The 26,752-nt window shown below is 38.8% G+C and overlaps 3 protein-coding genes across 4 annotated transcripts; all 3 read left to right on the top strand.

Annotated features, from left to right (window-relative positions):
• Nucleotides 1-283: 283 nt before the first annotated feature.
• nudt21 (nudix hydrolase 21) lies at nt 284-3,829 on the top strand. Of its 2 annotated transcripts, none has more exons than XM_030413304.1 (7): nt 284-590; nt 1,713-1,913; nt 1,996-2,059; nt 2,141-2,230; nt 2,919-2,994; nt 3,155-3,265; nt 3,378-3,829. In XM_030413304.1, exons 1-7 carry the CDS (start codon nt 469-471, stop codon nt 3,452-3,454), a joined length of 741 nt encoding a protein of 246 aa, XP_030269164.1. In that variant the 5' UTR covers nt 284-468; the 3' UTR covers nt 3,455-3,829. The 2 variants fall into 2 exon arrangements, with proteins under 2 accessions (XP_030269164.1, XP_030269165.1); XM_030413305.1 differs by having other exon boundaries at nt 3,155-3,269; nt 3,378-3,813.
• Nucleotides 3,830-4,492: 663 nt separating this feature from the next.
• On the top strand, nt 4,493-13,305 carry ogfod1 (2-oxoglutarate and iron-dependent oxygenase domain containing 1). Its single transcript, XM_030413424.1, has 13 exons — nt 4,493-4,783; nt 6,846-6,991; nt 7,081-7,127; nt 10,686-10,786; nt 10,891-11,007; nt 11,113-11,204; nt 11,285-11,413; nt 12,051-12,164; nt 12,238-12,317; nt 12,401-12,639; nt 12,734-12,862; nt 12,975-13,033; nt 13,128-13,305. The coding sequence occupies exons 1-13, from the start codon at nt 4,627-4,629 to the stop codon at nt 13,287-13,289; spliced, it is 1,572 nt and encodes a 523-aa protein (XP_030269284.1). The 5' UTR covers nt 4,493-4,626; the 3' UTR covers nt 13,290-13,305.
• A 1,488-nt stretch (nt 13,306-14,793) lies between these two features.
• tradd (tnfrsf1a-associated via death domain) lies at nt 14,794-26,261 on the top strand. Its single transcript, XM_030415604.1, has 5 exons — nt 14,794-14,880; nt 20,081-20,237; nt 20,351-20,631; nt 22,571-22,718; nt 25,461-26,261. Exons 2-5 carry the CDS (start codon nt 20,084-20,086, stop codon nt 25,757-25,759), a joined length of 882 nt encoding a protein of 293 aa, XP_030271464.1. The 5' UTR covers nt 14,794-14,880; nt 20,081-20,083; the 3' UTR covers nt 25,760-26,261.
• Nucleotides 26,262-26,752: the final 491 nt, after the last annotated feature.

Consider the following 26,752-nt stretch of genomic DNA (forward strand, 5'->3'; position numbering starts at 1 on the left):
CTACATATTTTGAAAGCCACCATAAACTTGTGTTTTACACTATGGTGAAGACTTAGTTGTTGTTTTTTTTCACTGCCTACTCCTGATACTTGATTTTAATTAGGGTTGTCGCTAACTATGATTTAGAAAAAAAATAAAAAGCGACCTTCATTAACATACACACACACACAATATGTACATTTACACGACCATATCATACTGATGCAGCCACACACAAACACATAGAAACGTAAATCTCTGGCGTTCACCATCCAGACCAGCAGGGGTCGCTGGCGATGACATCACCCAGAAAACTACACCTCACCCGGAAGAGGAGGACCGAGGGAAACGACGGTCGAGGAAACTGTTGTGGACTATCCACAGAATTTCTTTTGCTATCAGTATTTAGATAATCAAACTAGTTTCAAACCACCCACCAGCAGAGGTAGACTTGCAGGAGGATTTCGCCTCGTCGTGCTCACGGTAGAAATGTCGGTCGTGCCTCCCAGTCGCTCGAATGCCGGTTGGCCGCGCGGTGGTGCCGTTCAGTTTGGGAACAAATACATCAGCGGGCCCGCTAAACCGCTCACACTGGAGAGGACCATCAACCTGTGAGTTCATGTGGGCAGATAATGCACATGTAGCTGGCTTCAGTATCAGTGGGTGCCGTGTAGTAAACGTACACCCACGACCGACAGTCAAATCAGACGTATTCAGAGTTAGCTCAATTAGCTAATTGTGTTTGATGGCTGCTACAACAAGATCCAGGAGCTACTGAGCATGATGTGTCTGACACAATACATTAGTATCTGTGATGTGGCGGCTAAGTTTTAGGCTTGAATGTGTTTGCTTTGCAACCAGGCAAAGGAAAACTATCACACGATGCTGATATAATAATGGCCAGTTTTGAAAACAAGGCAAGTGTATTTATAGAGTACATGGACATGCAAAAAATACAAGATATTTAGATCAGTGTTAAAATGGCCAAAATTACATTGACAGGAAAATAAAAACAAAAAGCAAACATAAATGAATAAAAACATGCTTTTAAAGCACAATAAAACAAAAGTAGCAAATCAAAAGTTATAGAATAAAAAGTTTTGAATCTACTCATTTGAAAGCCACCGTAAACTAATGTTTTAAGGTCAATGAATTTATTGTTTATTTCACTGCACAGTCTTATAATTTCAGAAATCAGAATCAGAAATATTTAATTGATTCCCTTGGGGAAATTGCTTCCGTTCCGTGCTCCCACTCAACACTCTTAGAAAATAAGCAGAAAATTAAAAACTATATATAAGCAAGAATGATTAGAATAATAATAACAAGTGTGTTTTTTTGTTTGTTTTTTTAAACGTTTTTCAAGGAAATATGCAACAAATCTGGTTTCAGTTTCTCAAATGGATATTGATTGTATTGATTTATTGAATATTTGCTGGTATTCTTTGTCTTCTGTCAGAGGGAACCTTAATATTTTTGGCTCTTTACTTTTGGTTAGGCCAAACAAGCCATCTCCGCATGTCAGCTTGGACTTTTGGAGATTGTAATGTACATTTTTGATTAGCCTATTGACATGACATTAGATATGCATAATTTTAGGTGAAAAGGTTCTTGATGTCAGTAAGTGTTCATCGGCCTTCAACGAGAATAATCTGATGTTTTTATAGCATGCAGGTATGAACCAACCTAATAGGTCATGTTTAATAAGATTTGTAATGTGTATTTTACCTCAGATATCCTCTTACCAACTACACATTCGGCACCAAGGAGCCTCTGTATGAGAAGGACAGCTCAGTGGCCGCCCGCTTCCAGCGGATGCGGGAAGAGTTTGATAAGATGGGAATGCGGAGGACGGTGGAAGGAGTTCTCATCGTCCATGAACACAGGCTACCTCATGTGTTACTTTTGCAGCTGGGCACCACCTTCTTCAAACTGTGAGTATTTAATGTTCAGAGGCTCCTGCACTAACCAGCAGTATGAACATTTGTTGTCTGACAGTCCGCTTCTCTCCTGCAGGCCTGGGGGAGAGCTGAGTCCAGGAGAGGATGAGGTGGAGGGTCTAAAACGCTTGATGACAGAGGTAGCTATTCCACAGCACAGATTAAGCTTCTTCTGTGGTGATTGTGGATTTTATGTGCTTAAACTTTTGTTTGTATGTTAGATCCTCGGACGGCAGGATGGCGTGAAGCAAGACTGGGTCATTGACGACTGTATCGGCAACTGGTGGCGACCCAACTTTGAGCCTCCACAGGTTAGTACACACAGATGATGACAGTAAGAAGAATTTAAGCAGATATTATGAATGCTGAAAACTGTTTTAGCATTTACAGATCAGTTGGATCGCAACTAACAATTATTTTCACAATTAATTGAGTAAAGTTTAAATCTATAAAAAATTCTAACCATAATATCTCAAAGCCCACAGTGACATCTTTTAAATGGCTTCTTGTGTCCAACCAACAGTCAAAAACACAAAGTTTAATTTGCTAATGTATGATAAGGAAATGTTGATATTTTAATTTAATAAATGACTTCAGCATTTAATCCATTATCAAAATAGATATAGTTTGTAGTCTATTTTAATGTCTAAAATACAGAGCTTAACTCAATTTACTTTCACTGCTAACATAACAGTATGACTAATGTGAGGTAAATGTCAGATTCTCAGAGATAATGGAGAAAAAAAAAAAATTCAAAAGGGGTGCTCGGTCCAAGTGGTGTGTTTGTGTTTTAGATGACTCACTGCTGAACAGAGTGATGTGAGTGTACTTCACTGCATAAATCCGTTACTGACTGCAACATACTGTAAATAGTTTTCAGCTATTTCTTGCTTCATCAATCCAGAATACAACTTGAAATTGCTGGAGTGAAATAAGGCATGATGTCTTTTATGTCTTTGCGCACCAATGTGAACTCATCTTGAGTTGTCTGTCTTGCAGTATCCCTATATTCCAGCTCACATCACCAAACCTAAGGAGCATAAGAAACTGTTCCTGGTTCAGTTGCAGGAAAAAGGTCAGTATATCACAATACGACTTGTGAAATCATTCTGTTTTTTAGCTTTGAAGTTTATTAGAGAAAAATAGTAGACAGACGTACAAATAAAAGTAAAGGAGATTCATAAAAAAGTATCATTGTGTCTCTTTTTGAAACCTGTGATTCATGTTTTCTACAGCGCTGTTTGCTGTCCCCAAGAACTACAAACTGGTGGCAGCACCGTTGTTTGAACTGTATGACAACGCACCTGGATATGGACCGATCATCTCCAGTCTACCGCAGCTATTGAGCAGGTTTTTTTTAATATTTTCTGTAATTGGTTGGTCGTTGTGTATGTAGTATAGCTAAAAATGAAAACTAAAGGGGTGAATTTCTAATGTATATTGTTTTTCTTTTTACAGGTTCAATTTCATTTACAACTAACCCGGGTGAACTGAAGAATGCGGCTGTCTCTGTGAGTGCAGCCCCGTCCGAGTGAAGACGTGGTGAAAAAATGTCTCAATCTTAAAATCAACTTTCACAAAACAAAAGCTTGTCATGTAAGGTATATTGACAGTCCACAGGGGTGTTTATACTGCGAAAAGAAAAGTGAAAATGTCATGTGTCTGTTTTTTTGTTTTTTTTTTATCTCTGAAAAACTGCTAGTTTTTGTAGTCTACAGGTCTGTATTCCAGTGTGATAAGAATCTGCTTTTATGTCCTCTTGGAGAAGGCCAATGTTTGATTAAACAAATTGCATCATTGAGTTTCCTGTTGTTTTAACCTGTAACAATGTTGTGTTTTTTTTTCCTTTTTAATAAAGCAGTCCTTTGAGTATGTTTTTATAAAAATGCATAAAGCAAGTGAGTGGCTTACTGATACGTGTTATTTTTCAAAGTAAATATAAAGCTCATTGGTCTTAATTCAAGACTGATAAGTGGACTGTATTATGTGAAAGTGTTGCACAGTAAAAACAGAAAAAAACTCCACTAAATCAAAATGGCAGACACTTGCCGGCTGAGATATTTGCCAAATCCGTTTAAAGTCTCTACTGAATTTATATCAATTGAATGTAAAAAAAACAAAAAACAAAACCTCAAAATGCTTCACGATAAAGATTAGCCAGAATTAATATTTGATTTGGTAGTCCTCATATATCAAGTGAACAGCCTACTCTTTCAAGTGCCATGTACAAAATAAAAGGCCAGCTAGATATGCTTTAGTGAACCACAATGTTTCCTTGATACTATGCACATTAAGACATTTGTTTTGTCAGATTTAAGGGGGAGAAAATCAATAATTATTATTATGTTGCAATGTGCCATTTTGCACTGCATCACTATTGCAAACGAGCAATCAACTGAACCCTAATTCAAATATGTTTGCAATTCTTTATCTCCCCGAAAGCTAAATTAGGTGTTTTTTCAATATAATGAATAAGATGCAATGCATTTCCAAAACTTAAAACTGAACATAAAAGGGAATTTGTATTGGTTAGTTTTCAATGCCGCCTGACAGTCTGAACTCAGGGCGCAACACTCCGCCATCGGAAACGTCATTTATCCGCGACGCACGGGCCGTTTCACACCTCCCCACGTTCACTGAAAATGTTGTAAAAGCTCTTCACAAACTGCACCATCACATCAGTGAACACCCGCTGTTAGTGTGTACCATGGCCTCTAAACGACCGCAGGGAGACAAGGAGAGGACGGAGAAGAAGAAGAAGAAGAACTGCGAAGAGACGGCTGAACTTTGCTCAGTTGTAGACGACGAGCAGGCGAAAAGGGCTGTGAGGGAGGCGTGGAGCCAGAAGACTCACTACAGCCACGGTTAGTCGACCAACTGCAAATCTAACTCACAACTGAAGCAACACACAGGCAGTCAGAAGTGAAGAGCAGATCTCCAGGCAGATGTGTCAGATTATCGGCTATGAAGCAGCTAGCCTCAGTGTCTGTAGAACTTCCTGTCCTGCTTGGTCAAGGCTTGTTGCATTATAACATCCCTAAATCATGAAGACAACAGCAAAGCACATATATGTGAGGCAGGTGATCTTTTAAGAAAGTAACGCACATAGAAAACCCGGATTAATCTGCTAAAAAAAACAGCCTCAGTTTGGACATTTAGCCTGTAAACAACTCTGCCCAGCTTCACCACCAAGACACTGAAAACCATTAGCATGAGATGGTTAATATACTTTCTCACAGCCTCACAACTTCTTAGTCATTATGTCACAATATTGATCTAATAATATAGTGATTCTTATGTGGGTTCTGTTTTAGGACCATTACTGCTAATTCTCTCACACATCCAGAAGTATTAATGGGGCACTATGTAGTTTTGGAGAAGGCATTTACACGCAGAATTAAAAATGTATGATAAATATCGATGAGGTAATAATGAAAACTCAGATATATTTGTTGTTTTTACCGTAACTGAATCAACAAGCTGTTTTCAGAGGATAATAAATTCCCCAGAACACTGTTTGAAGCTAGAAAGGTGGCAGGGTCCGCCATGTGTTGCTGTTGGAGCGGTCCAGCCAGCAGGAGAGGAAAGGGAGAGAGTGGTCAGACAGAAGAGATATAGGCTAAACAACAACCTCTCTCCATCAGATCTCTCTGTCCTCAGAGCTTTACAGGGCTACAACAACCAGGCTTGCCTTTGTATTACTATCTTAATTTAAGACAGAGAAGGTCATTGAGAGGAAGCTTTTTCACAGTGAGTCCCTGATTAAAAAACCAAGTAAAACAGTATGACATTGTGTTGTGTTTGTTTATTCAGTCATTAAATGAAGGTAGTTTGATTAGACATAAACAATCAGTTGATGAAGATCTTTCTCTTCTGATTTAAATTTCATCCCCTAAACTACATAGTGCACCCTGTAAACCTTTTTGCAACAGTATAAACAAAAAAGGTCAGAATCTCTAATGGTTAATAGATTTAAATCCTTTCATGTTACAATTGTCATATTGTGTGCCACATCATGATAACCGTCATAATAAATGGTAACTTTGTAGTTTATTATACTTTAGTCAATAGTTCACTGTTAGAAATTCACTATTAATAAACATTGAAGTGCTTTATAAACCATTTATTAAAGGTGCACTGTGTAGTTTTAGGGAGTACATTTTAATCAGAAGAGACAGATCGTCATCTTTAACACAAAGTCTTTTAATTTCATACTGTATTATTTGGTCTACATGTGGCGGACCCTGCCACCTTTCTAGCTTCAAACAGTGTTCTGGGGACCTTGTTTTCCTCTGAACAGCTCAATGATTCAGTTATGGAAAAAATACGTATTTCTGAATTTGTGTTATTACCTCATTCAGTATTTTAAATATTACAATTCTGAGTTTGAATTTCTTCTCCAAAACTACATAGTGCCCCTTTAAGTAATTGTAAAGGTTTTTATCAGTCGGAACTGTCTAATGGCCCCTTAGATTGTGTTTATAGATGAGCTGTAACGTATTTATTAACTGTTTAATATTTAAAACATCTATTGCATCTTTACAACAAACACTTTCTTAATAAATTGTTTATAATGGTTTGATGTCAATTACATAGTTAATATTAAATATAGATAAAATAATCTTATATTGGTCAAGATATAATGTTGAGTTAAAGTATTTTGAAAGTTTGCATCTGAGTTGAGACCATTTTTTTTTTTAATTTTGTATTTGATCTCATTTAACCTGACCCCACTTGAATGAAAAGTATGATCTATATATCTATAATATTCCACCTTTCTTGAAAATAGTTTGTTTGATAGTCCAGATAAGTTTAGCTTGTGCAACTGTAGCTGAGACTCTAGTTCTTGGTTTGTTTGGTTTGCTTACGAGAAGTTATTTGTCACCATCTCACGCAGGCATTTGATCTTTCGTTGTTCATGTGCAGGAGATCTGGAGCTGGACTGCCACCCGTTCCCTCACTGCATCATCCGGAACTTCCTGGACAGCGAGACCTTCGTAGAGAACCTGCAGACAGAACTGCTTGGGCTCAACTTCAACGAGAAGTCAAACGATCTGTACAAATTTAAACAGGTCGTCCATCAAATTCACCTTCTCACTGATTTATTCCAGTTGAGGTGTTGTCTTATTATATTCTTTGCTTTGTCGTTGTTCCCCTGCAGTCAGATGACTTGAAGAAGAGAAAAGAGCCCCATATTACAGGACTAAGGTAAAGAAATAGTTTGTCTTCTTGTGTTTATGTATTTGACAGACCTGACGTGATGCTTTGAGTTTGCTCTGACAATCTGAGCTGCAGTCAACATGAGATACAAGTGGAAGAAAAGTGCTTTGAAGCGTTTCAGCTTGTTCTGTTAGATGGGAAATACACTAAACTGAAAAGAGATGCCTTGTTTTTATGCACATTCAGACTGAAGGTTGTCTGTCCTGAAAGACATTTCACTACATTAATTAAATAAACTTAATTACATTTCACACACAGTCTTCAGAAGCAAGTTAGTGTCTTATTAATTGATAGATAATCACTACCAGACAGAATTAATATACTTTTATTTAAGGATTTTAAGTTTTACATCAGATAGTCTATTGTGTAATCTATTGTAATCAGTATTTCTTACCTGAGTGACCTGCCTTTATTTACAGCCCGTTTCTACTGTGATAGATGCTGATGCCTTTTTCCTGTATGACAAAATTAGCAGGCTCTCTTTAAACTGCTTTTACTCAACTGTCATTTCGTCCTGATAGAAGAGCTCATATTTAGTCTGACTATTTTGTACCCACTGCTGATGAATCCAGGGGTCCGTTTCACAAAGCAGGTTCAACAAACTCTGAGTCTAACCCTGAACTCTGAGTTGATCTACTCTGAGATAGGAAACTCTGAGTTTTCGGTTCCAGAACAGATGATTTGAGTTAGTTTGATCAACTCGGAGTAGTTTAACCTGGAGTTAAGCACGTGCACCACAAGTATAAAAAGACAGCATCAATGGAGCCCTGATTCGACGAGTCACCATGGCAACGGGGAAGAGGAGGGCTACGTTTTTCACCCCACTGGTAATGTAAATATTAATGCGCTCATACAGTGAGTTTGAGCACGTTTTTAGAAGGAAGTGTAACACCGCTGCAGCAGCAAAAGAGAGGGAGACGGCGTGGGAGAACATTGGTGCTCGGGTCAATGCGTAATTTTAAATGAAGTCCTTTGCAATCACAATAATATTACAGGGGGAAACTGCTTGAGTGGTAGCCTATTAATTTATTTCATTTAGGTGCAACCCCGGCTGAGAAGCGCACTTGGCTGCAGCTTAAGATGAAACATAAAAACATTAGACCTCGGCATAATCTCATGGGGGTACCTCATTTTGTTCATGTTTTACATTGTAAAGTAAATATTAAGTGGCTGTGTGACTGTACAGTTGTTTTATCCCCAACATAATGCTGTTTTCACACACATAAATGTCTTCTCATCTATATCATGTTCTGTTAAATAATTAAGCCTATTTAAACTAACACAGACGGGTGGTGGCCCAGCACCGCCACCTCTAACGGAGGCAGAGGAGCTGAAAATGATAAAAATGGGTATAGCCGTTTCAGGGCGAGGCACACTTTTGTGACCGCTCTGCATACAGTTGCCTTGCTCAAGTGCTCTGCATCTCCGAAGTTGTATAAAAAAAACTCCCATTTGCAAAAAAACGCAGCGCAACACACAATATCTGCTGGGATGTGAGAGCATGACTTAGGTTGGTAATGTTGGAAATGTAAGGACGGATTAGGTTGTGTATGTAAATGATGGACTGTGACGTGAAACGGTACCGCTCAAAAAGATAATTGTCTGGAAATGCAAGAACATCTATGCGCGTCTGATAATCATCTCCCGACGAATATTTAATTCTCTGCGCAGTAATGCTGCACCTTCATCCACGGGATTATTATCAAAAGGACATGCCATGGTAGTGAAAATAGTCGCCACCTAATATAACTTTGAATGTAGGCCTACTGACTGATTTTTGCAATGATCAATGAGAACTATACTACGCCAAAACTCGCCTGCTGACTGAATGAATGAGGAAATCAAATACCGTGTGTGGCTGAAAGAGGGCGGAGACAGAGAGAAACTCGAGGTTTGTTGAGAAAAACCTGGTCCCGACCAGGTTAGTTTCAGAGAGTATGTTACCATGGTAACTGACCGAGAGCTTAAGTTACCTCTCTCTGTGAAACAGGCTGGAGTTACCCCTCTTTCTCTGGTTTGAGTTACCTCCCTTTGTGAAACGGAAAACTCAGAGTTTCCCTCATTTCAGGGTTAACAGACTCAGAGTTTTCACTAAACCTGCTTTGTGAAACGGACCCCAGGACTGATATTATCTGCTATGCACAAGGTCTGTAATAAGAACAAAAACAACAACAACAAAACCACAACAGCCAAGAAAAAACGCTCAAAGTGATTAACAACAAAGAAATTACCGACAGTAATTGCCTCACATAAAAACAACACAGAATTAACATAAAAACAGGGATGAAATGCCATAATTATTGTAAAATAAGGATAATAACCCCCACTTGATAATGATGTTAAAAATAAGATAACAATGCACAACATGAGATTTAAATTAAAACCCACACCCCCTGAATAATAATAATTGGAAAAAAGATAAAAATAGGAAACACAGAATGCATAAAATCAAGTTAGATACAACAGTTTAAACAAACTTTACATTCATTCTAAACAAACGTTGACCCTCTAAAACATTTTGTTTGGAAAAAGAGCATGTTGCTGTCAGTGTCACACACAGCTTATTATTTTTTTTTTAAATATGCAAGACAGGTACACTTACGAATACATTAGTCTGTATATGTCATTGCCGTGTTAAATAGGTTAAAAGAAATATTTTTATCGGAGCAGCACTAGAATCAGAGGGTGGGCCCCAGTGGTTGGGAGACATTTTATGGTTTATTCATGAGCTCCACAAGGTGGCGCCAGACATCACATCTGACTCCTAATTAGTATGTTTCCATCATTTTGTGCTGCGAGGCTGAAAGGTAGCATTAACATTTGGCATGGGAGGACTGCACGCTGAACTTAATGGAAAATGGATTCAGCTGCATCACCTGAGAGCACAAGGTGATCCCTGTTAGAGCGCGTTGACTGTTTCTTATTCAGTACACTGGTGCACTGAGAGTTATTACAGCAGTGTAAATGTCGGGGCTTTCAAACAAATGACTACAAACAAAGCTGTGATTGTAGAATTACAGACCGTTAAGAGCTGCCGAACCTGCCAGGAGGTTGATGTTTTGAACCAAGTCCAGGAAAAAATAAAATCTCAACGTATAAATCAAGAGCAAAATGAGCTGAGTGTCAAAACTGAATCCAGGACAACACCTCTGAGACTCATACAGCATCCAGACAGCAAAACAATGCACACACGACCCCTTTATTTAGAAATGATGTGCTTTTTTTTAATAGGATTATTAAGAGCTGTGATTACAGCAGGAAGAAACATGTAATTTCTTCATAAATACCTACATGTGATTATACAGTACCTACTGAAGAAATGCAGCCCTTGAGAATAGATACCATAATTAGATGCACAGTAACGGCCTCCTCTTGCGATCATCTATTATGTATGTCACAACAAAATGTCATGGTAGGTTTGATCGGTCGAACATTCTGTCTGTTTGGTGAGGCTTATAGAAGGTTAAAGGTGCAGCTTTATCCTCACTGTCGATACAATATAGTGAATGAAATGCAGTTTGCATTTATCCGTGTGTTTGTTTTCAGGGCAGCTCTCTTTGGGCGTTTCCGCTCCTGGCTCGGGGAAGTGCTGGGGGTCGAACTGGAGCCCACGGTGGATATTTCATGTGCCAGATATGAATACACTGGTGAGAATTCTTTATATTTTTTGGGCTCTTTTGATCAGATTTTGCTGACTTGTACGCCACCTGTTTTCCTTTTTTAAACACATAACCTTCTCCCTTCTTTCTAGATGTTCTTTTGTGCCATGATGATGAGTTGGAGGGGAGGCGCGTTGCTTTCATCCTGTATCTGGTGCCTCCATGGCAGATTAGCGATGGGGGAACCCTCGATCTCTACTCAATAGACAGTGAGTATCCCGCTGTTTGTGAGTGTGTGTGTGTGTGTGTGTGTGTGTGTGTGTGTGTGCTTTAAGATAACAGAGGTCTCATACACTCTTCATCTCTGTCATCAGGTAACTTCCAACCACAGAGCATAGTAAAGTCGCTCATACCGTCTTTGAACACGCTCGTCCTTTTTGAAGTTTCTCCCGTCTCCTTTCACCAAGTAAGAATAACCAACCGGGCCTTTTTTCGTCACTGCTACACCTTTGATTCCGATCGATAACGTGCGTTGTGTTTGTTCAGGTGTCAGAGGTTTTGACAGAGGACAAGTGTCGTCTGTCGCTGAGCGGCTGGTTTCACGGCCCGTCTTTGGAACGTCCTCCTCGCCACATAGAGGCCCCCGTCTCACGGAGCCCACACTTACCGAGAGATGTGAGTCTGGTCAAACATGCACACAGACGCGTAGAGTCTTATTTAAAGCAAATTTTGTACCTTAAATAACAGCATCAAGATCATTTGGTGGTGTTGTAGCTCTTGTTTCTGCACGATGTAACCTCAGTGAGAGGGTAGGATCAGGGCATCACATACATGTTAACTTCAACATTGTTACGATGTAATGAGTGTCGTTCGTAGTAAACACCTACATTACATCTGACAAATAGTTACAGACCTGGAATTTGAATTTATGACAGTGGTGTTACACTGTGAGGGTCGCCAAATTGCACAAGATGCCAATTTCTACATAGCATTTCTTTATCTATCTTTATAGGAAAGTTAGTGGGGAATACACTTGGGTAATTTCTTGTTGGGAGTTGGATGAGAAGAGTATTTGTTAGATATAAAGCTACCACCAGCAGCTGATTAGCTTAGCTTAGCTCATTTATTAACTCATAATGTCTGCTGCATTTAATATATTCAAAAAACAAAATGAAAAATAACCTACACAATAATGTATACTGCATTACACAGAGCAACCAGTCATCTCCTTTAGTTATATCCTAAAATGTAAAACTATTAATCTAACAGACAGCCTGCGTTCCTGCTGACGTGTGTTTTGTTTCGTTCACAGGAAACGGTGTTGCTGGAGTGGGTCAATCCAGTCTACCTGGACATTTCCTATCAAGAGCAGATTCAAGAGGAGTTTGAGGACAGCTCTGAAATTCAGCTCAAAGATTTTCTCAAGGTAACTTCTCAACTGTTTTCAGCCTTGCACGGGCCCGAATGTTTCTGTAGGCTGACTGTACATCTGTCCTCAGGAGGAGAAGTTCAGGGAGGTGAGTGAAGCACTGCGAGTCGCTCAGATTCAGTGGACGAAGAAGGGTCCCCCCAATAAGAGGTAGGTCATGTGTCTGGGTATACTTTGTATATGTTCTGTGCTGAAGAGCATATTTTAAGACTACTGTATTTGTGTGTGTTTAGATGTTATGATGTGGCCTCTCTGGATACCCTGCCGCAGTGTGTGGGTGAATGTTGGGAGCTGTTGCGTTCAGAGTCTTTCTTCCTGCTTCTCTCCAACTTCACCGGCCTTCAATTGCACTACCTGTGTCCTGCTGATGATGAGGATGAGGATAAAGAGGAAGATGAGGATGTACCAGAGAGTGGAGAAGCCACGGGATCATCAACTGAATCACGATCAGCAAATACAAGCAGAAAAAAAGGTGTGTGTCAGTTTCTACAGACAAAATGTTTATTTTTGTGTGTGTGTGTGTGTATGTGTGTGTGTGTTTTGACCTTTATTTTTGTTTTGTCTAGAGCCAAGCACACCTGTGTGTTGTGGTGAACTGCGTCGATGGTCTCATGGCGGCTATACTCTGTTGCACGATGCAGAAGCAGCACAGGCAGAGTACGCTCTGGACCTTGTTTTGCCTTTTTCCAGTGCTGGTTAGTCCTCGTGCACACACACACACACACACACACACACACACACACACACACACACACACAGTATCGATCTACACTGTGATCGTTCCAACACTTGACTTGTCTTTGGTAGAGTGGCAGTCAGAGTTTGGGGGCTACACGTGTTATGTTGCCAATGAAGAGGACGAGGAGGTGAGTGTTGATTACAGCGATGAAGTCTAATTGTGCAGGTGTGGGTAATACTTCAGTGCTTATCATAATTGCTTTGGTTTCCTCTTCATTGCAGCTTCTCACAGTGTATCCAGAGAACAATTCCCTCGCCCTCGTCTACAGAGACAAAGAAACCCTCAAATTTGTCAAACATGTCAACCACAGAAGCTCCTCTGATTCTGGCAACAGTTCAACCTGCAGAGCATTGTATGACTTCTCTTTTGTATACTATGAATAAATATATATACAGTACATCTCTTGTGTGGATTTCGTATCATCTTTTTATTGTACTATGTTGTTTTGTTTAGGTGACACAGAGTAGTTGTGTACACATTGGCACATGATGATCTTCTCCCTTGGAGGCTCAGTGTTTTGCTTGGATGTGTGGACAGAAGGAGCTTGGGATTGAACTACTAACCCTTTGATTATTTGATCAGCATTAACTTCTCTTGGAAAACTTGAGTGAGCTTTTTCTGTTTTAGTAAATATTGTTCAGGTGTGCCCATTTGCAATCTTAAAGTCCCTTTAAAGTCTGCGAAGGTTTTTCAGCTACATAAGATATTTTTCATATTGAACAATTGCCAATAACATTATTATTGTTGCCCTAAGCGTGTGAGATGAGAAGTGAAAGTAGATATGAGTTTTCCTCCCATTAATCAAACAGGAAGCATCCATTTTTTTGACTTACTGGTTCCCTTTTTAATTGTAAGATCATTGAGTGTAATGTGAAAAATAACTTTGATGTAAAAGAATGACCTTTTTCTTCTGACACACTGGTGATATTTGTGTCATCTTACATAAACAAGTACACAAACTATTGATAATATTTATTGAATATCTTTTTGAAAAGGTATCAATTTTGACAACACATTTTCCTCAGCTTTTCCATCATATATTTTGAACCGATTTGGGAATAACCCCTCTCCATGGAAATTACTTTTTTAATGTCTTCATAAAAAATGCATGCGGAAAAGTAGCTTCTCAGGCTGTAACTGATCATTGTTTTCATTATTGATCAGTCTGTTATACTTAAAATACTACAAATGTTCACCTCAGGTAATGTTTACCAATTTGCTTGTTTTGTCTAACAGCACAGAAACACAAAGATAATTCATTTATAATGAAAGGTAAGCAGAAGAAAAGTAAAGGTTCTCACATCAGTAAATTGACTACTCATTTCAGAAGTAGTGCAAACAATTAACAAGAACAGAGGCTCCTCCTTGGCATTAGCTGCTGTGACTTAAGCTACCTGGTCTATCAGTGCCATATCTATTGTCCTGCTTTGTTTTTTTATGGGTTTTACAGCTGTTAACACAAATAGAAACAGTTCATACAACCACAGCAACACTGAAGAAACTCTGGGCTTTAAGTCGTATCACGGGAACGTGGAGAAAAATCAATGTAGTCGCCACATCTGACAGCATTATGTTTCCATAAATTACAGCAGCACTGATTTGATCACTTGACCAAGCAAGTTTCTCGCCCTGAACCACACTTCCTTGTTTCATTTCAGTCATTATTGTAACTCATAAGTTTTATCACTTATGTGAACGCTTATGTTGCAGTCGTACAGAATCGTGGCAGGAAAATTTTGAATTTCAACGAGTTGTTGCCCAAAGTCTTGTGCCCTACATATGGATTCCTACATCAAAGAAAAAAATACTTCCTTCCTGTCATGACTTTTTTCCCCAGGCTGCGTGTTGATTTCCACCAATCAGAGGGCGGTTTGGTTACCGCCCAGCCAATGGGAGGCCAGGAAATTATTACTGTGTCAGTGGGTGTGATCCCGCAGGAGGAAGCGTCACGGAACAATATCACAAAGTTTTAAGGTAAGTTTGAACCGACTTTAACGAAGGATTACTTCACAGTGAATCATGTAACGAGACGGGACAAATCATGGGTCTTTTAACTGTCCAGTAAACACTTCAGCAGTTCGTTTGGTCAAACTTTGGCCGAAGCTTTACGGCAGTTGTGTCTACTGTACATGAGGTTTACCAAACCGAACTGTGCTCTCATAGCAACCCACCGAACTCCATTCATATTTCTGTGTTTTTAACATACATCTTTACATTTTGTGATGTATAAAATGGACACTCCGTGTCTCCTCCTGGTTGAATGAAAGTGTAATGCTGCTGTAAAACTTTTGGTGAATAATTCTCACCTGTAGTAGGTACAGCTAACTTCACGTGTTGCAGCCGAAAATCACCTGTAACGTCCCATGTTCGTTGGGTTTGGATCACTTAGCAACCACATCTGTAGCTTAGCCCGCTGATTGAAAGCATTCAACTCTTTGACATTAAAACTACGTGAAATGTCACAACAAAAGTCTTATCTCCAGCAATACTGCAAGATTTAATATATCTAAAGTAATTAACTGTATTTGTTTTTGGAGAAAAGACACCAGACAGGCTACTAGTCTGATGCAAAACATTAGTAGAGATACAAAAGCTACAAACTTAGGATAGGTTTTAACATGTTATTGTTGTCTGTCTTAAAACCATACACACCCATGTATGTTCAAAAAACATTAAAATTCACTGTAATTGTTTCTCTTTTGCTTACTAATCCATTCTAAAGTTCAGTTAAAGTCAATATGATCTTTTAACTGTCCTGCAAAGACTGGATTTTGTAACACGTCCTTTGCAATCTGGATCCACGAAATTTAGGCAATTGTGCTTTTAATTGGTTGATCAACTGATTATTTCAGCAACTTACAGTGACGTTCCTTTATGTAACTCATTGTCACTTACCCAGTCTGTCACTCTTCGATTCATACAACAGAGGTGTCCAGACTCGAGTTGGATAAAAACTGCCTCGAGGAAGGTTACGTTTTGTAAGGAATGTTGACACCAAATAACACTTTCTGTGTATATGTATGTTTATTTCGTGAGTAATGTTTAAAGACAGATTTGAAGACTGTCACCTATCCTCTAAGCTTCTGCACACCCATAGTCCTCCTACACAGTTGTTTTCACTTTAACAGCATGATTAGACTGGAGGAAGACAATTGTTGGCCCTGGCCGATATGCAGCATTTTACGATTATCGATACCAGTGTTTTCCTGATAAATTAACTCATTTAAAAATGTGCTTAGTTGGCTCTGATACAACATCCTCTAACACAATGTCCCGCCCACAACACATGATTGGTAACACATCAAAATGAATAGCCTATAAAAACTGAATAATCTGAATCTTCAAAGTTACTAGTAACTAAATATAGAGGAAGTATTAAGTAGCAGAAAAAGGAAATACTCAAGTAAAGTTCTTCATGTTTGTGCCTTACAACATTACTTGAGTAAATTGTACTTAGGTTTATTTCATATTTCATGGTTGATTTAAGATTTGACAAAGATTCCCATTTTTACTGCAAACGAATGTTGGTCCGAAATATCGTTTTTCAGTCTCCTTTGATTTCTAATAATCATTATCGTCCCTGACAAAGCCATATTGGTCGACCCCTAGATTAGACCTCTTCTAAGGTCAGTGTGTATGTGCTGTACAGACTGTGCTTGACTGCTCTCCAACACTCTCCTGTTACAACAGAGCAACAACAAACATACACCTCTGTCATAGTAGTACGCGATGTTTAATGGCATCCTGTAATACCAGGAATAGTTTAATCCAACTTTAACCCAATTCTCATGTTTATGACTTGCAAGGATTCACATTACATGACTCAGGGTTCTCTCAGGGCAATCGCCGGGATACAGAGTTGGTTTTGTAAGCGTTACAAATACTGTGCAGTGACAGTAGCACTGTATTCATTTCAAAGGATTTGAACAATGGCCTCTAGCTGATGTCCGTGTTTGTATGGTTTTCAGGCATTTTGTGTAATATAATTGAGGGATATACATATAGTGAGCATGGTGTGTGCTGAGATTTAATCAGTCAGTACAAATGGAAACAACTGTGTGTGTTTGTACAGGCCATATATAGTGTAGTATAGTTATAGTTAAGTATGGATAAGAAGTGTGTTTATTATAAAGACATATTTAGTCTGTTTTGCTTTTTGGGATTTTTTTTAAGTTTTATTGTTACACAAGAGAAAGTGATGTCATGTCAACATTTTTACATTTTATTTGGCGAGCGAGCTGTATTTACTGGCCTCATACTACCAAATATTATTCATTATCCATTAAACAGTTTTGATGATAGATTTATAATGCAACTAGTTGATCAAGAAAAACAACTGTATGGATTTTGGTGTGGTGGTCCGACAAAATTTGAATATTTTGATAGCTATCCGTCTCAAATTGTGATGGCAAGTTGTTGACATTTTTAAATGATGAACCAAAAAATAACAGATTCATTGACATAAAAATAATCGTTAGTGGTAGCCTTCATCTGATGGTGAATGAGTTTCTTATATTTCAAGCCATTATCTACAGGTCTGTTTAGATCTGGAGCTGTAAAGTGCTAAAGATGGAAGCGCACCTTTTTCTGAATCAGATAATTGTTTCATTTATCATCAGATGAGCTGTCCAGGGAATACTAGAGGTTGCCTTTTGGCAGCAAAAGCTAAATGATATATTTTAAGCTCCTGATGATCACTTAATCCTCATACAGCTGGTGAACAAATCTCACAGTGTACTTCCAGAGTACATGTAGATAGGATCGCATATAATTACATACGGGCTAAGTTGTGGAGATTCCTGTAGACCTAGTGGCCAAGCATACTGTGTATTAGTGAAATATGAGGACATATAATCCAGCTCAGAGGATGCTCTTTCCATACAGAGCGCTCTGCATCCTGTGCATGGAGACAACACCAAGGGAGAGCTAGTGGGCCTCGGTGGTTCATTCAGCACACAGGAGTCAGGGGCTGAACTGGGGGAGGGGAGGGCTGAGATTAAACATGTTTTTATGTAATGAGGGTTTCAAAAGGAGGCTGGGGTAAAAGGGTAAAGTGGAGTGAGGACACAACAGCCAGGGACCACTAGGAGAGAAGTGGTTTTAAGTCCAGGAGGAAACATATTTTTGGCTGTCACTCACTGGTCCAGGCAGTTATATTCAGTTTATGATTTATGTTGCGCAAATAAATCAAACTTTTCATCAAGTTCAGAGCCTGGAGAACAATTCACTACAATAGTTATGCAACTTAGACAATATCAACTCTTTTTGACACTATTTTTGTTAATAATATTGCAGATTGATTAACAAATGCATCATTTAGTCTGCAACTTGTCAGTCCAACACAACTTCACCTGCACAGACTATCTAAGCCTTTTATAATATTGTATTTTGTGACCTGCATCGTATTCATAACTGAATTGTATTTTTCCATTAACCTTTTGTTTAGCTACTTTTAATTTTTAATAAGTCTCCCATGGCCAGGTGTTGAAAATTAGCATCTTCTTATAAACACTGAGTGCAGTGCATGTGGTGCATGACTGAATGTTGCAGCACTAATGTTACTGTTACGTTTATGTCTGATAAATAAATGTAATTAAATTAATTGCAACGAAATGGTGAATAGTGCCATCGCCATTTCACATTATAAAGATTGAATAAATGGTTCGCAGGGCTTCAAAGTGCAATTACTTTGGTTGCATATGCTCCCAAATATCTGTAAAGTGCAACTTTTCATGGCTGTGACAATTGAGAATATACTTTTTTTTATTTATATGAAGAAAAATTGCCTTAAAAAAATTCCCCTCAAAGGACTTCTCACTTACACATTGAACATGTGCTCCATAAAAAATGCTCAGTAGTCTGAAATGACAAGTTTCTTTAAGGATCAGTTGCAGCTGAAAGGAATAATAAAACTCATTACTTGAAAATGAATTAAGTTGTCACAGTGCCGTAAAATATTGAATATAATCATTAATATTGTGAATTGCTCCATTTCTGAGCTAATCCTTTTGGGGTTTAGTTTTATTTAGGTCTCATGATATCATCATCTGAAAAGGGTGTAGTATTATGTAATAATGGTCCTTCTCAAAAAAATCCTCAGAACAAAAAAGCGGTCACGTATATTAAAATCAATTCTACTGATTAATCCCACTTTACGAAGGGATAAATGGAGTAAGGCTATGCAACAGTATTACAGATGTTACAAATACACACAGAGAAATAAATTACATTGTCAGTCAGATCAGGGGTGACTGCTGGATACTCAGTGAAATTGAAATAAAGAGAGAGAGCTGAAAAAATAGCTATATATTCATATACACATTATGAAGGATAATCTACAGAGTTTAATATAAAGGTAATTTCTCTTTGAATACAATGGAAGCTGACTTCTTGACCTTCACAGCTGCCAATGTTATAAGATGCTGTTTGGTAACTTTACTTTTTAACCTCTCAGACTTTAAACTTATGTGAAATTAACGGATGTTAGTTTCTTCAAGTTTATAGAATAGTTCATCTGTCAGAATAGCTTCTTTTTGTTGGACGATATATCGTCCCAGAAATAATTGCAATTAATTATATTTATTAATTCCTAATATTTAGAAATTGTAATTAGAAAACAATATTTTACAACATAAATAAATAGAACATGAATTAAATGAAACCACACAACCAAAGCAATAAATGTAAAACAACAAGTCTTATGATGGAAAGGAAAATCATTGTAGTTTTTTTGACATCATGTTGGCTAAAAAAGTAGTGACATGTTAACACAACAAGCAATTCGACGTCAGCAAAAACAATCATGATCATGTGCATATATTGATAAGTCGATAAGATAATATGACATATGTAGGGAGTCAATAATGAAAAAAACCTTAAAAGGTCAATTCTTCAAACAGTAAACACAGATACTTTTGGGCAAAGCTGCAAATAACATAAGTCATAAGCATCTTTTGCTGCAGTCAGTGTTGTAATGTATGTTATGAGGAGGAGCATACGAAACAAAATGGGGAGAACGATCCTCTTGTCTTTAGATCATCTGATGTTGTCTGCACGATATGCTAAAAAAATCTTATTGCGATTATTTTATGGTGATATTATTCACAATATGTGGGAATGATAATTTTTTTTAATGAATTGAAACGATGCACTGCATGTCTCCCACTGTTTTCAGAGAATGGCAGACAAGATTGTGGATCGTGGGCCATGTGCAGGATGTGCGGTCTTGTTCCTGCAGTCGCTCTGTCCTGATGTGAACCTGCTCTCTCTCTACAAAGACCAGCAGGAGGGAAAGTTCATCGTGTTCAAAGTCATCAAGCTGACACTCATAGGTGAGCGCTTCAGTTAGCATCTATTAGGCGTGTCTACCATATTAATCAAGATATAAAACAAATGTGTATTTTATTGGATGTCACATGTATTCATGGGTTTTCTCCATGGTCAGATTCTGCAGGAGGTCTGGGTGGTTATGAGATACTTAAGGTCCATGATGCTGATCCGTTTCTGGGGGTGGAGGTGAAGTTTGTGGACGTGGCAGCCTGCCAGCAGTTCCTGGAGAGCTACAGCTCTGGAGCGGTGCGTCAGTCCCTCTCCCAACATGCCTGCCGGCTTCTTGCTCTTCCTGAAGAGCTCACAGTGGAAACGCAGCTCAAGGCCGGCACACATATCCTGGATCTGTACCTGGACAAGCTGGAGCTTTGCCTACAGCACATCCACCTGTCACAGGTAGACTGGATGTTTCTGTTTGTTTGTTCTTTGGTGATCTGAGATGGAGCTCCAGTGTTTTAAATACTCAAGTAGCCGGTACTACTGACATTCCAATCATGTTAGATTTTTTTTGATATATCACGCCTTCGTCATTTTCAGTCAACACAGAACCTGCAGTTGAACTTTTCCACATTATAAAAGAAATCAGTCAATGTAAGTGTTGTTATTGCTGTTTGTGATTCACAACAACCTTCTTAGCTGCATCAAACTCATCCATGCTTGCTGCTATTTTTGAAGAATATAGCGAGCTTGCCATGTGGAAAGATGACATCCCCATTCTTAAATTTGATATTAGGCTCCGATTAGTCAGTCATTTCTCCATCTGGCGAAACTGCCATCATTGAGTACAGCACCAAACCATTTGCATCTCTGATTGAGCTCCATTTAGCAGTGCCAAGAAAACAGTTTGAATACCAATACGGGTTGTGAACAAATACTCAAGAGGAACATCCCAGTACTACAAAAATAGAATAAGTCAGAAATACCTTTATTGCTTTATTATTCCATTTTGTTTGGCTGAATATTTTCCCTCATTGACACAACATAATACAGCTTACAAGTTAAAATAGTTTCTTAAATACCAACATGAGGTCATACTTCAGCTCATACCCTAAAATATGCAAAAACATATAAATAAATTGCAGATAATGAGACTTCTCCAGAGAGATGTTCAAAAACAACAAGACAAGAATAACATCTTTAGAAAAAAATTCACATTTTAATTACGCAATATAACATTTTATACATTGAAATTGAATAAAACTAAAAACGACTAGACCTTTGTCATGTACACTGTTGTGTTGTGTATTTATATTATCTCAAATGTTCCCAACAATGTTCAAACCCAGAGAGGCCTTTAATTTTATTCAAGGTTATGTTGTGTTTAATTTGGTCCCCTTTTAGTTCATGTAACTTCTAGAGAAACAGCAAAAATTAGATGATATGTCAGTCAGAGAGGAAGAAACTTGGTATACTAGCACCTCTATAGTCAACTGTTGTTTGTATGGCCTTTTGTGATGGAGCATGATTTTTCATTGCAGAATGATGCAGATTCTGTTTAACAATGAAGACAACAACTCCCATGATTCCACGCTACATCACAATGTCATCAAACATTGTGTTCTGTCATTGTTTTGATTGAGAGACCACTAGCAGCAGAAATAACATACTGTGCATTTGATTAAAGGTCCTGTTTGTAAGAAACATTGATTTTTGAAAGCTAATTCTCACCTCATCAAATACTGATGCATTGAGATGGCGGACGATCCTTCCATCCTTGAATCTCCAGTTTGTTGTGAATGAGCCTCAAAAATCAACTTTTCTTATGAATAGGACCTTGAATTTTAAGATTCATCTTACTTTATTGTCTCTTGTGGGAGAAATATGTCTTGGATTAAGTGAATTGCAGCATCAAACCAGGCATGATAATTAAAAAAATTACAGCAATAAAATGTGCAAAGATAAAATGTGCCTGAGCTAGCTGATCACAAAAGTTATTCATACTGTTAGAGCCCATAAAACTGCCCCACTTCTCAGAACACAAACTGTCATCGTCTTTGTACATGAATTACAAACAACACAGCTCACTTTACATGTTGACAAACAAACAGCAATACAGTAGGTGGAATAAAAATAAAGGAAACTCTGATTCTGATTCTAAAAATGACATCTGATGCTGTATTATATTACCTCTGTTGGTATAAGATGCTAAAGGATTGAGATATCCTGTATAAAAACTGCAAATTGATTGATTATTGTACAGATTGTATACATTTGTATATTGTTTGGAAATTGAACAATAGCTTAGCTAGAGAGCTACAGATGAGTGAAGAGCTGTAAAACCAGAAGAAAACTTTACACTGACGCATTAAAACTATTCTCTGTCACTTTGTGTCAGCCGGAGCGTTTGCGTGATGAGGAGATTGATTACCTGGAGGAGCTGCTTCACAGTCAGGCCCTCCGTCCTGCCCCTACGACGACCGCCATCACACAGGAGGAGTCTCCTGTCCCCAGCAACTGCTTCAAGTTTCAGAACAGAGTGTTTGGTGAGTCAAGGCGACCATTTCTAGTTTGAGTCCTCTGTAGTCTGTATCAGCCAGAAGAGGTCACAGTACAGATTAAAATAGCATTTATATCACAAAAAGACTTTTTTCATTTATTCTGAGATGCTTATTGCCTTTTATTAGATTCACCAGAAGCACATGGTTCAGCGATGCATGGTGGTTTTGTTTCAGTGCATTCAACAACATGTTAAAGCGCAGTTGAAATAAGGAACTTGCTTGTTATATATGATTTGTCAGAATGAGCATCAGCATGCTTTCATTTATTATTATTTTTTAAACCAGTGTGTTAGTGCTGCACAGCTGTACAGTCTAGAGGTCTAGATTTGTTGGCCTGCTGTCCAAAATGAAAACATTTTTTAATGTGAGAATCTGCCAGACTCATGTTATCATTTTCACAAAATCCAACAGTGCCGATTGATCGTCTAGTGTTGGATTGTCTGACAGCATATGAATTCAGTGCTGTTTGTCAGCTGACTCTCTAATCCAACCTTTTATAAATTGATGGTCAGTCTTCGGGAAGAGATTAGCGCCCGCAGATAATGTATTCGTTTTACACTGATTTAAATTTGACGACCTCGTATTGAACTGTTGAATTAACATTAACCGATGAGGCTCTACAGTGTCTTGAAAGTTAATTTAATTTTCTAATTGTGTTAATTCCAGATTCAATTTCAGTTTGTGTTAATTTAGGTTCGCTTCCGCAGACACTTTAATGTATCTGGGCATGAGGGACTTTAGTTCCCAGAGTGTCTCCTCCAAGGCCTCCAGCAGCACCAGCTGCTCTGGTTCAGGCTAAAATATAAGAACTGCTTTCAAAGAGAGTGAATCTAATGTAAGAAGTGAGTAATTACATATTAATTTACTTAGATTTACAAAGTTTATGTCTGGCATGTTCACATTTAAGCAATTAAAAGGCATTTGAAGGTTGCACAAGTTTGTTTTATTATCAGTCACTCTCTGGGTGACCACATGTGTAAATGCTGGAGTCAAATTTAGCTGCTAGTATATAAAAGCAGCTGCCAATAAAATGTTGTGGCTTTTCTTTTAGATAGTGCATCAAAAGTCAAGTTATACAACTCTACAAACTCCCTCAGTGTTGTGAGCAAAATAGGGATTATGGTTCACTTCAGTGGGATGCTGAAACAAAAAAAGTAGCTGCCCAACAATATGAAAGCACCTGTGATATTTACTGAAATGTGTAAGCTGATTTTTAAAGCAGCAAGCAGACACATTATTCTCTCATCCTTATCAGAAATTACAACAGCTGTTAGTTTTGTGTTCATTCACACATATATACAATCAATAAACTGATATTGTGACACAAAGGTAGAAGGTGGGAAGCAGGCAGGCAAATCAACGGAAGAGCTTTGATTCAAAATAAGCCTGAGGAACAGGTAAACAGAACAGATGACTCGACAAAGACCTAACTGAAAGCTTGACTTGAATACAAACTAAACTCACAAGGGGATGAGGTGCAGGTGGAGAGAGCTCAGGTGAGCGGAATGAGGTAAAGAAACAAAACAGTAAAGGAGCTGATAGGCTGGGAAAAACAGCTGGGACCAACTGGGAACAGGGCAGGGCTAACGAGGCCGGCTCAGGGCAGGTGTCGAGGGGGAAAGGCCAACCTGGGGAGGAGTACAGGAACACAGGAGGAAAACATAGTGCAACTGCAAAGACACCATAGAGCCCCAAATAACACAATGCAATAAAACAGAAATGATTGGACTACGCGTAATGTGAACGTTCCACGTAGCTCTAAGGAGCATTTCAGCACATTTTAGCTCATTGTTTTGGTTTAACATCCCGCAAGTTTACTGTACAAGTCGATTTTTCACTGCTCTCCTCAGCTGTGTTTTCAGCACGCAGCTGATTTCAGATCTCTGATAAACCCAATGCACACTACCTGCTTAGCACCAGGTGTTAGAAAGACAAAGCTACCAACTAGCTGGTGAACACAGAGTAGCATTTAGCAGCTTCCACAGTTGTTGGGAACCAAATCAGAGCTAAAAGGAGAGTGAGTGTAGGACACAAACAAGACTCAACAAGATGTTGTTCCTTGTCTGCTGGCTGTGTTAGAATTTTATATGCGACAACATACAAATATTGTGCTACAGCTTGTATCACTGCCCCAACGCAAGTGGCCAATAAAAACAAATCAATCAGTGTCCCTTTAAAGAGGCTCTGTGGAACTTCTGTGTTGCACTTGAAGCCCATATTGAGTTTATGTTCGCAGTATCTATTTCTGAACTAATGTTAACTACTGTTGCTTCCTGTTAATGGAAAGTAGCGAGACACTGAGATGAGCCACTCGAGAATGTACATAAAACGACATCCTTTGGATTCGAGTCCGTCACAAAGAAGTCAACAGTCTGAAACAAATCATCCACAGACTTGTACAGGCAGCCGAGAGAGAGTGGGAGGTCTTATTTCTCACGTCACATTACATTCTGCTCACATACGGCCAGTAGATAAGTGATTAATACATACTGCTACAAATTGTTGCATAGAGCCCCTTTGATGCCTCAACAGCTTAATGTGCATGTATATAAACAATACTGTTGATATCCTGCATATGTGAGACGCACAGCAAGTCTATAAGTAACTCTGGGAAATGCTTACTGTTTACGCATATATGCTTTCAAACCAAAGGTATGTAATCACAGTTAAGCAGTATTGACATTAATGTATTTTCTGTCCTTCATCCTTTACACCTCGGCCTGTCAGAGGACAGAATGCTGTCAGCGGCAGATGTTCAGAGCTTCTCTAACGGAGTGGGCCGTCAGTGGAAGCACGTAGGGAGGGCCCTGGGAAAGAGCTGCCGGGCTCTGAAGAGTCCGGCCATAGACAACCTGGCCTACGAGTACGAGAGAGAAGGGCTGTATGAGCAAGCCTATCAGCTGCTCAGCCGATTCATCCAGGCGGAGGGGAGAGCAGCCAAGCTGAGCCGGCTGGTCAAAGCACTGGAGGACTGCAAACTCACCAGCCTGGCTGAACATATTCTGGACATACAGCCACGAGAGTAACTCTGTGTGCTTTTGTTCTGCGTGTACGAGTCGTGAAAACTGAGGAGGACAGGTCCCTCTACCTGAGGAGCTGCTGACTTTGTCCTGCCTGCTTTTATATACAGTATGATTGTCCTCGATTGACATTCAAAATCATTCCTGTGTGTGAGTGTGTGAGTGAGCGTGTACATGTTACAGACAGGTGGACACATGCTAACATCTCTGTGGAAATTGATTCAAATCTTGATTTTCATTTATTGGTATTATTGTTTTCATTTAGATGAAATGACCTGTCATCACTGTTTGAAAAATATCTGCTTGGGTCTTGAGTTTAATGCACTGTTACACCTGTTTGTTTTTTTTGTCTTTTTTTAAATCATGTTTCTCTTTTATTTTTCTGATTTATAAGTCAATTTACAGATGGAACCTGTTGTTTCTAATGAGTACACAACTGAAGGTTATTGATTTTCTAAAAAATGGGTTTGAACAAATTAAATGGTTGTAAAAAAAAAAAAAAAAAGTCTTCATGTTTGTGTTTGATGCATTAGTGTAATTAAAACTGATAACATAATTTTGTCAAAATTCCCTCAGGTATAATTTGGTGTTAATCCTCCCCACCATCACTCCCTGTCACTCACAGCCGTGCACATGCTCATATGATTAAACTGTGCTGATTACTGATATTGTGGCTGAGTGTATGTATGTGCCTGCATGTGTCACGTTGTGGGAGCTTCGGGGCAGAGAGAGGTGGAGATTGCAGCTGAGATGTGTGTGTGTGTGTGTGTGTGTGCGCGCGTGGGGAGGTTTTATCTCAGCTTGGCTGTCAAAGAGGAAATTCACTGATGGATGGAGTCTCTTCAGGTTGAGCTCTTCTGCTGGTTTTCATTCAGTGTCCACTGTAAAAGCCCAACCCCCCCCCTCTCTCTTTACTCCACTTGACCATCCATCCAGATGTGATGTGTGGATTAGAAGCTTTTATCAGACACAAACATTATATTACTGCTATATGGTACG

This window comes from Sparus aurata, chromosome 4, assembly GCF_900880675.1.
Source record: "Sparus aurata chromosome 4, fSpaAur1.1, whole genome shotgun sequence".
NCBI lineage: Eukaryota > Metazoa > Chordata > Actinopteri > Spariformes > Sparidae > Sparus > Sparus aurata.

Excerpts from the sequence above, each read along its gene's own strand:
- tradd (XM_030415604.1), top strand. The coding sequence starts at position 20,084 with ATGGCAGACAAGATTGTGGATCGTGGGCCATGTGCAGGATGTGCGGTC. Across the intron at positions 20,632-22,570 it reads AGCACATCCACCTGTCACAG|CCGGAGCGTTTGCGTGATGA; the intron begins GTAGACTGGATG and ends ACTTTGTGTCAG. Across the intron at positions 22,719-25,460 it reads GTTTCAGAACAGAGTGTTTG|AGGACAGAATGCTGTCAGCG; the intron begins GTGAGTCAAGGC and ends TCGGCCTGTCAG.
- ogfod1 (XM_030413424.1), top strand. The coding sequence starts at position 4,627 with ATGGCCTCTAAACGACCGCAGGGAGACAAGGAGAGGACGGAGAAGAAG. Across the intron at positions 6,992-7,080 it reads ATCTGTACAAATTTAAACAG|TCAGATGACTTGAAGAAGAG; the intron begins GTCGTCCATCAA and ends GTTCCCCTGCAG. Across the intron at positions 12,165-12,237 it reads AGCTCAAAGATTTTCTCAAG|GAGGAGAAGTTCAGGGAGGT; the intron begins GTAACTTCTCAA and ends ATCTGTCCTCAG.
- nudt21 (XM_030413304.1), top strand. The coding sequence starts at position 469 with ATGTCGGTCGTGCCTCCCAGTCGCTCGAATGCCGGTTGGCCGCGCGGT. Across the intron at positions 1,914-1,995 it reads GGCACCACCTTCTTCAAACT|GCCTGGGGGAGAGCTGAGTC; the intron begins GTGAGTATTTAA and ends TCTCTCCTGCAG. Across the intron at positions 2,995-3,154 it reads GGTTCAGTTGCAGGAAAAAG|CGCTGTTTGCTGTCCCCAAG; the intron begins GTCAGTATATCA and ends TGTTTTCTACAG.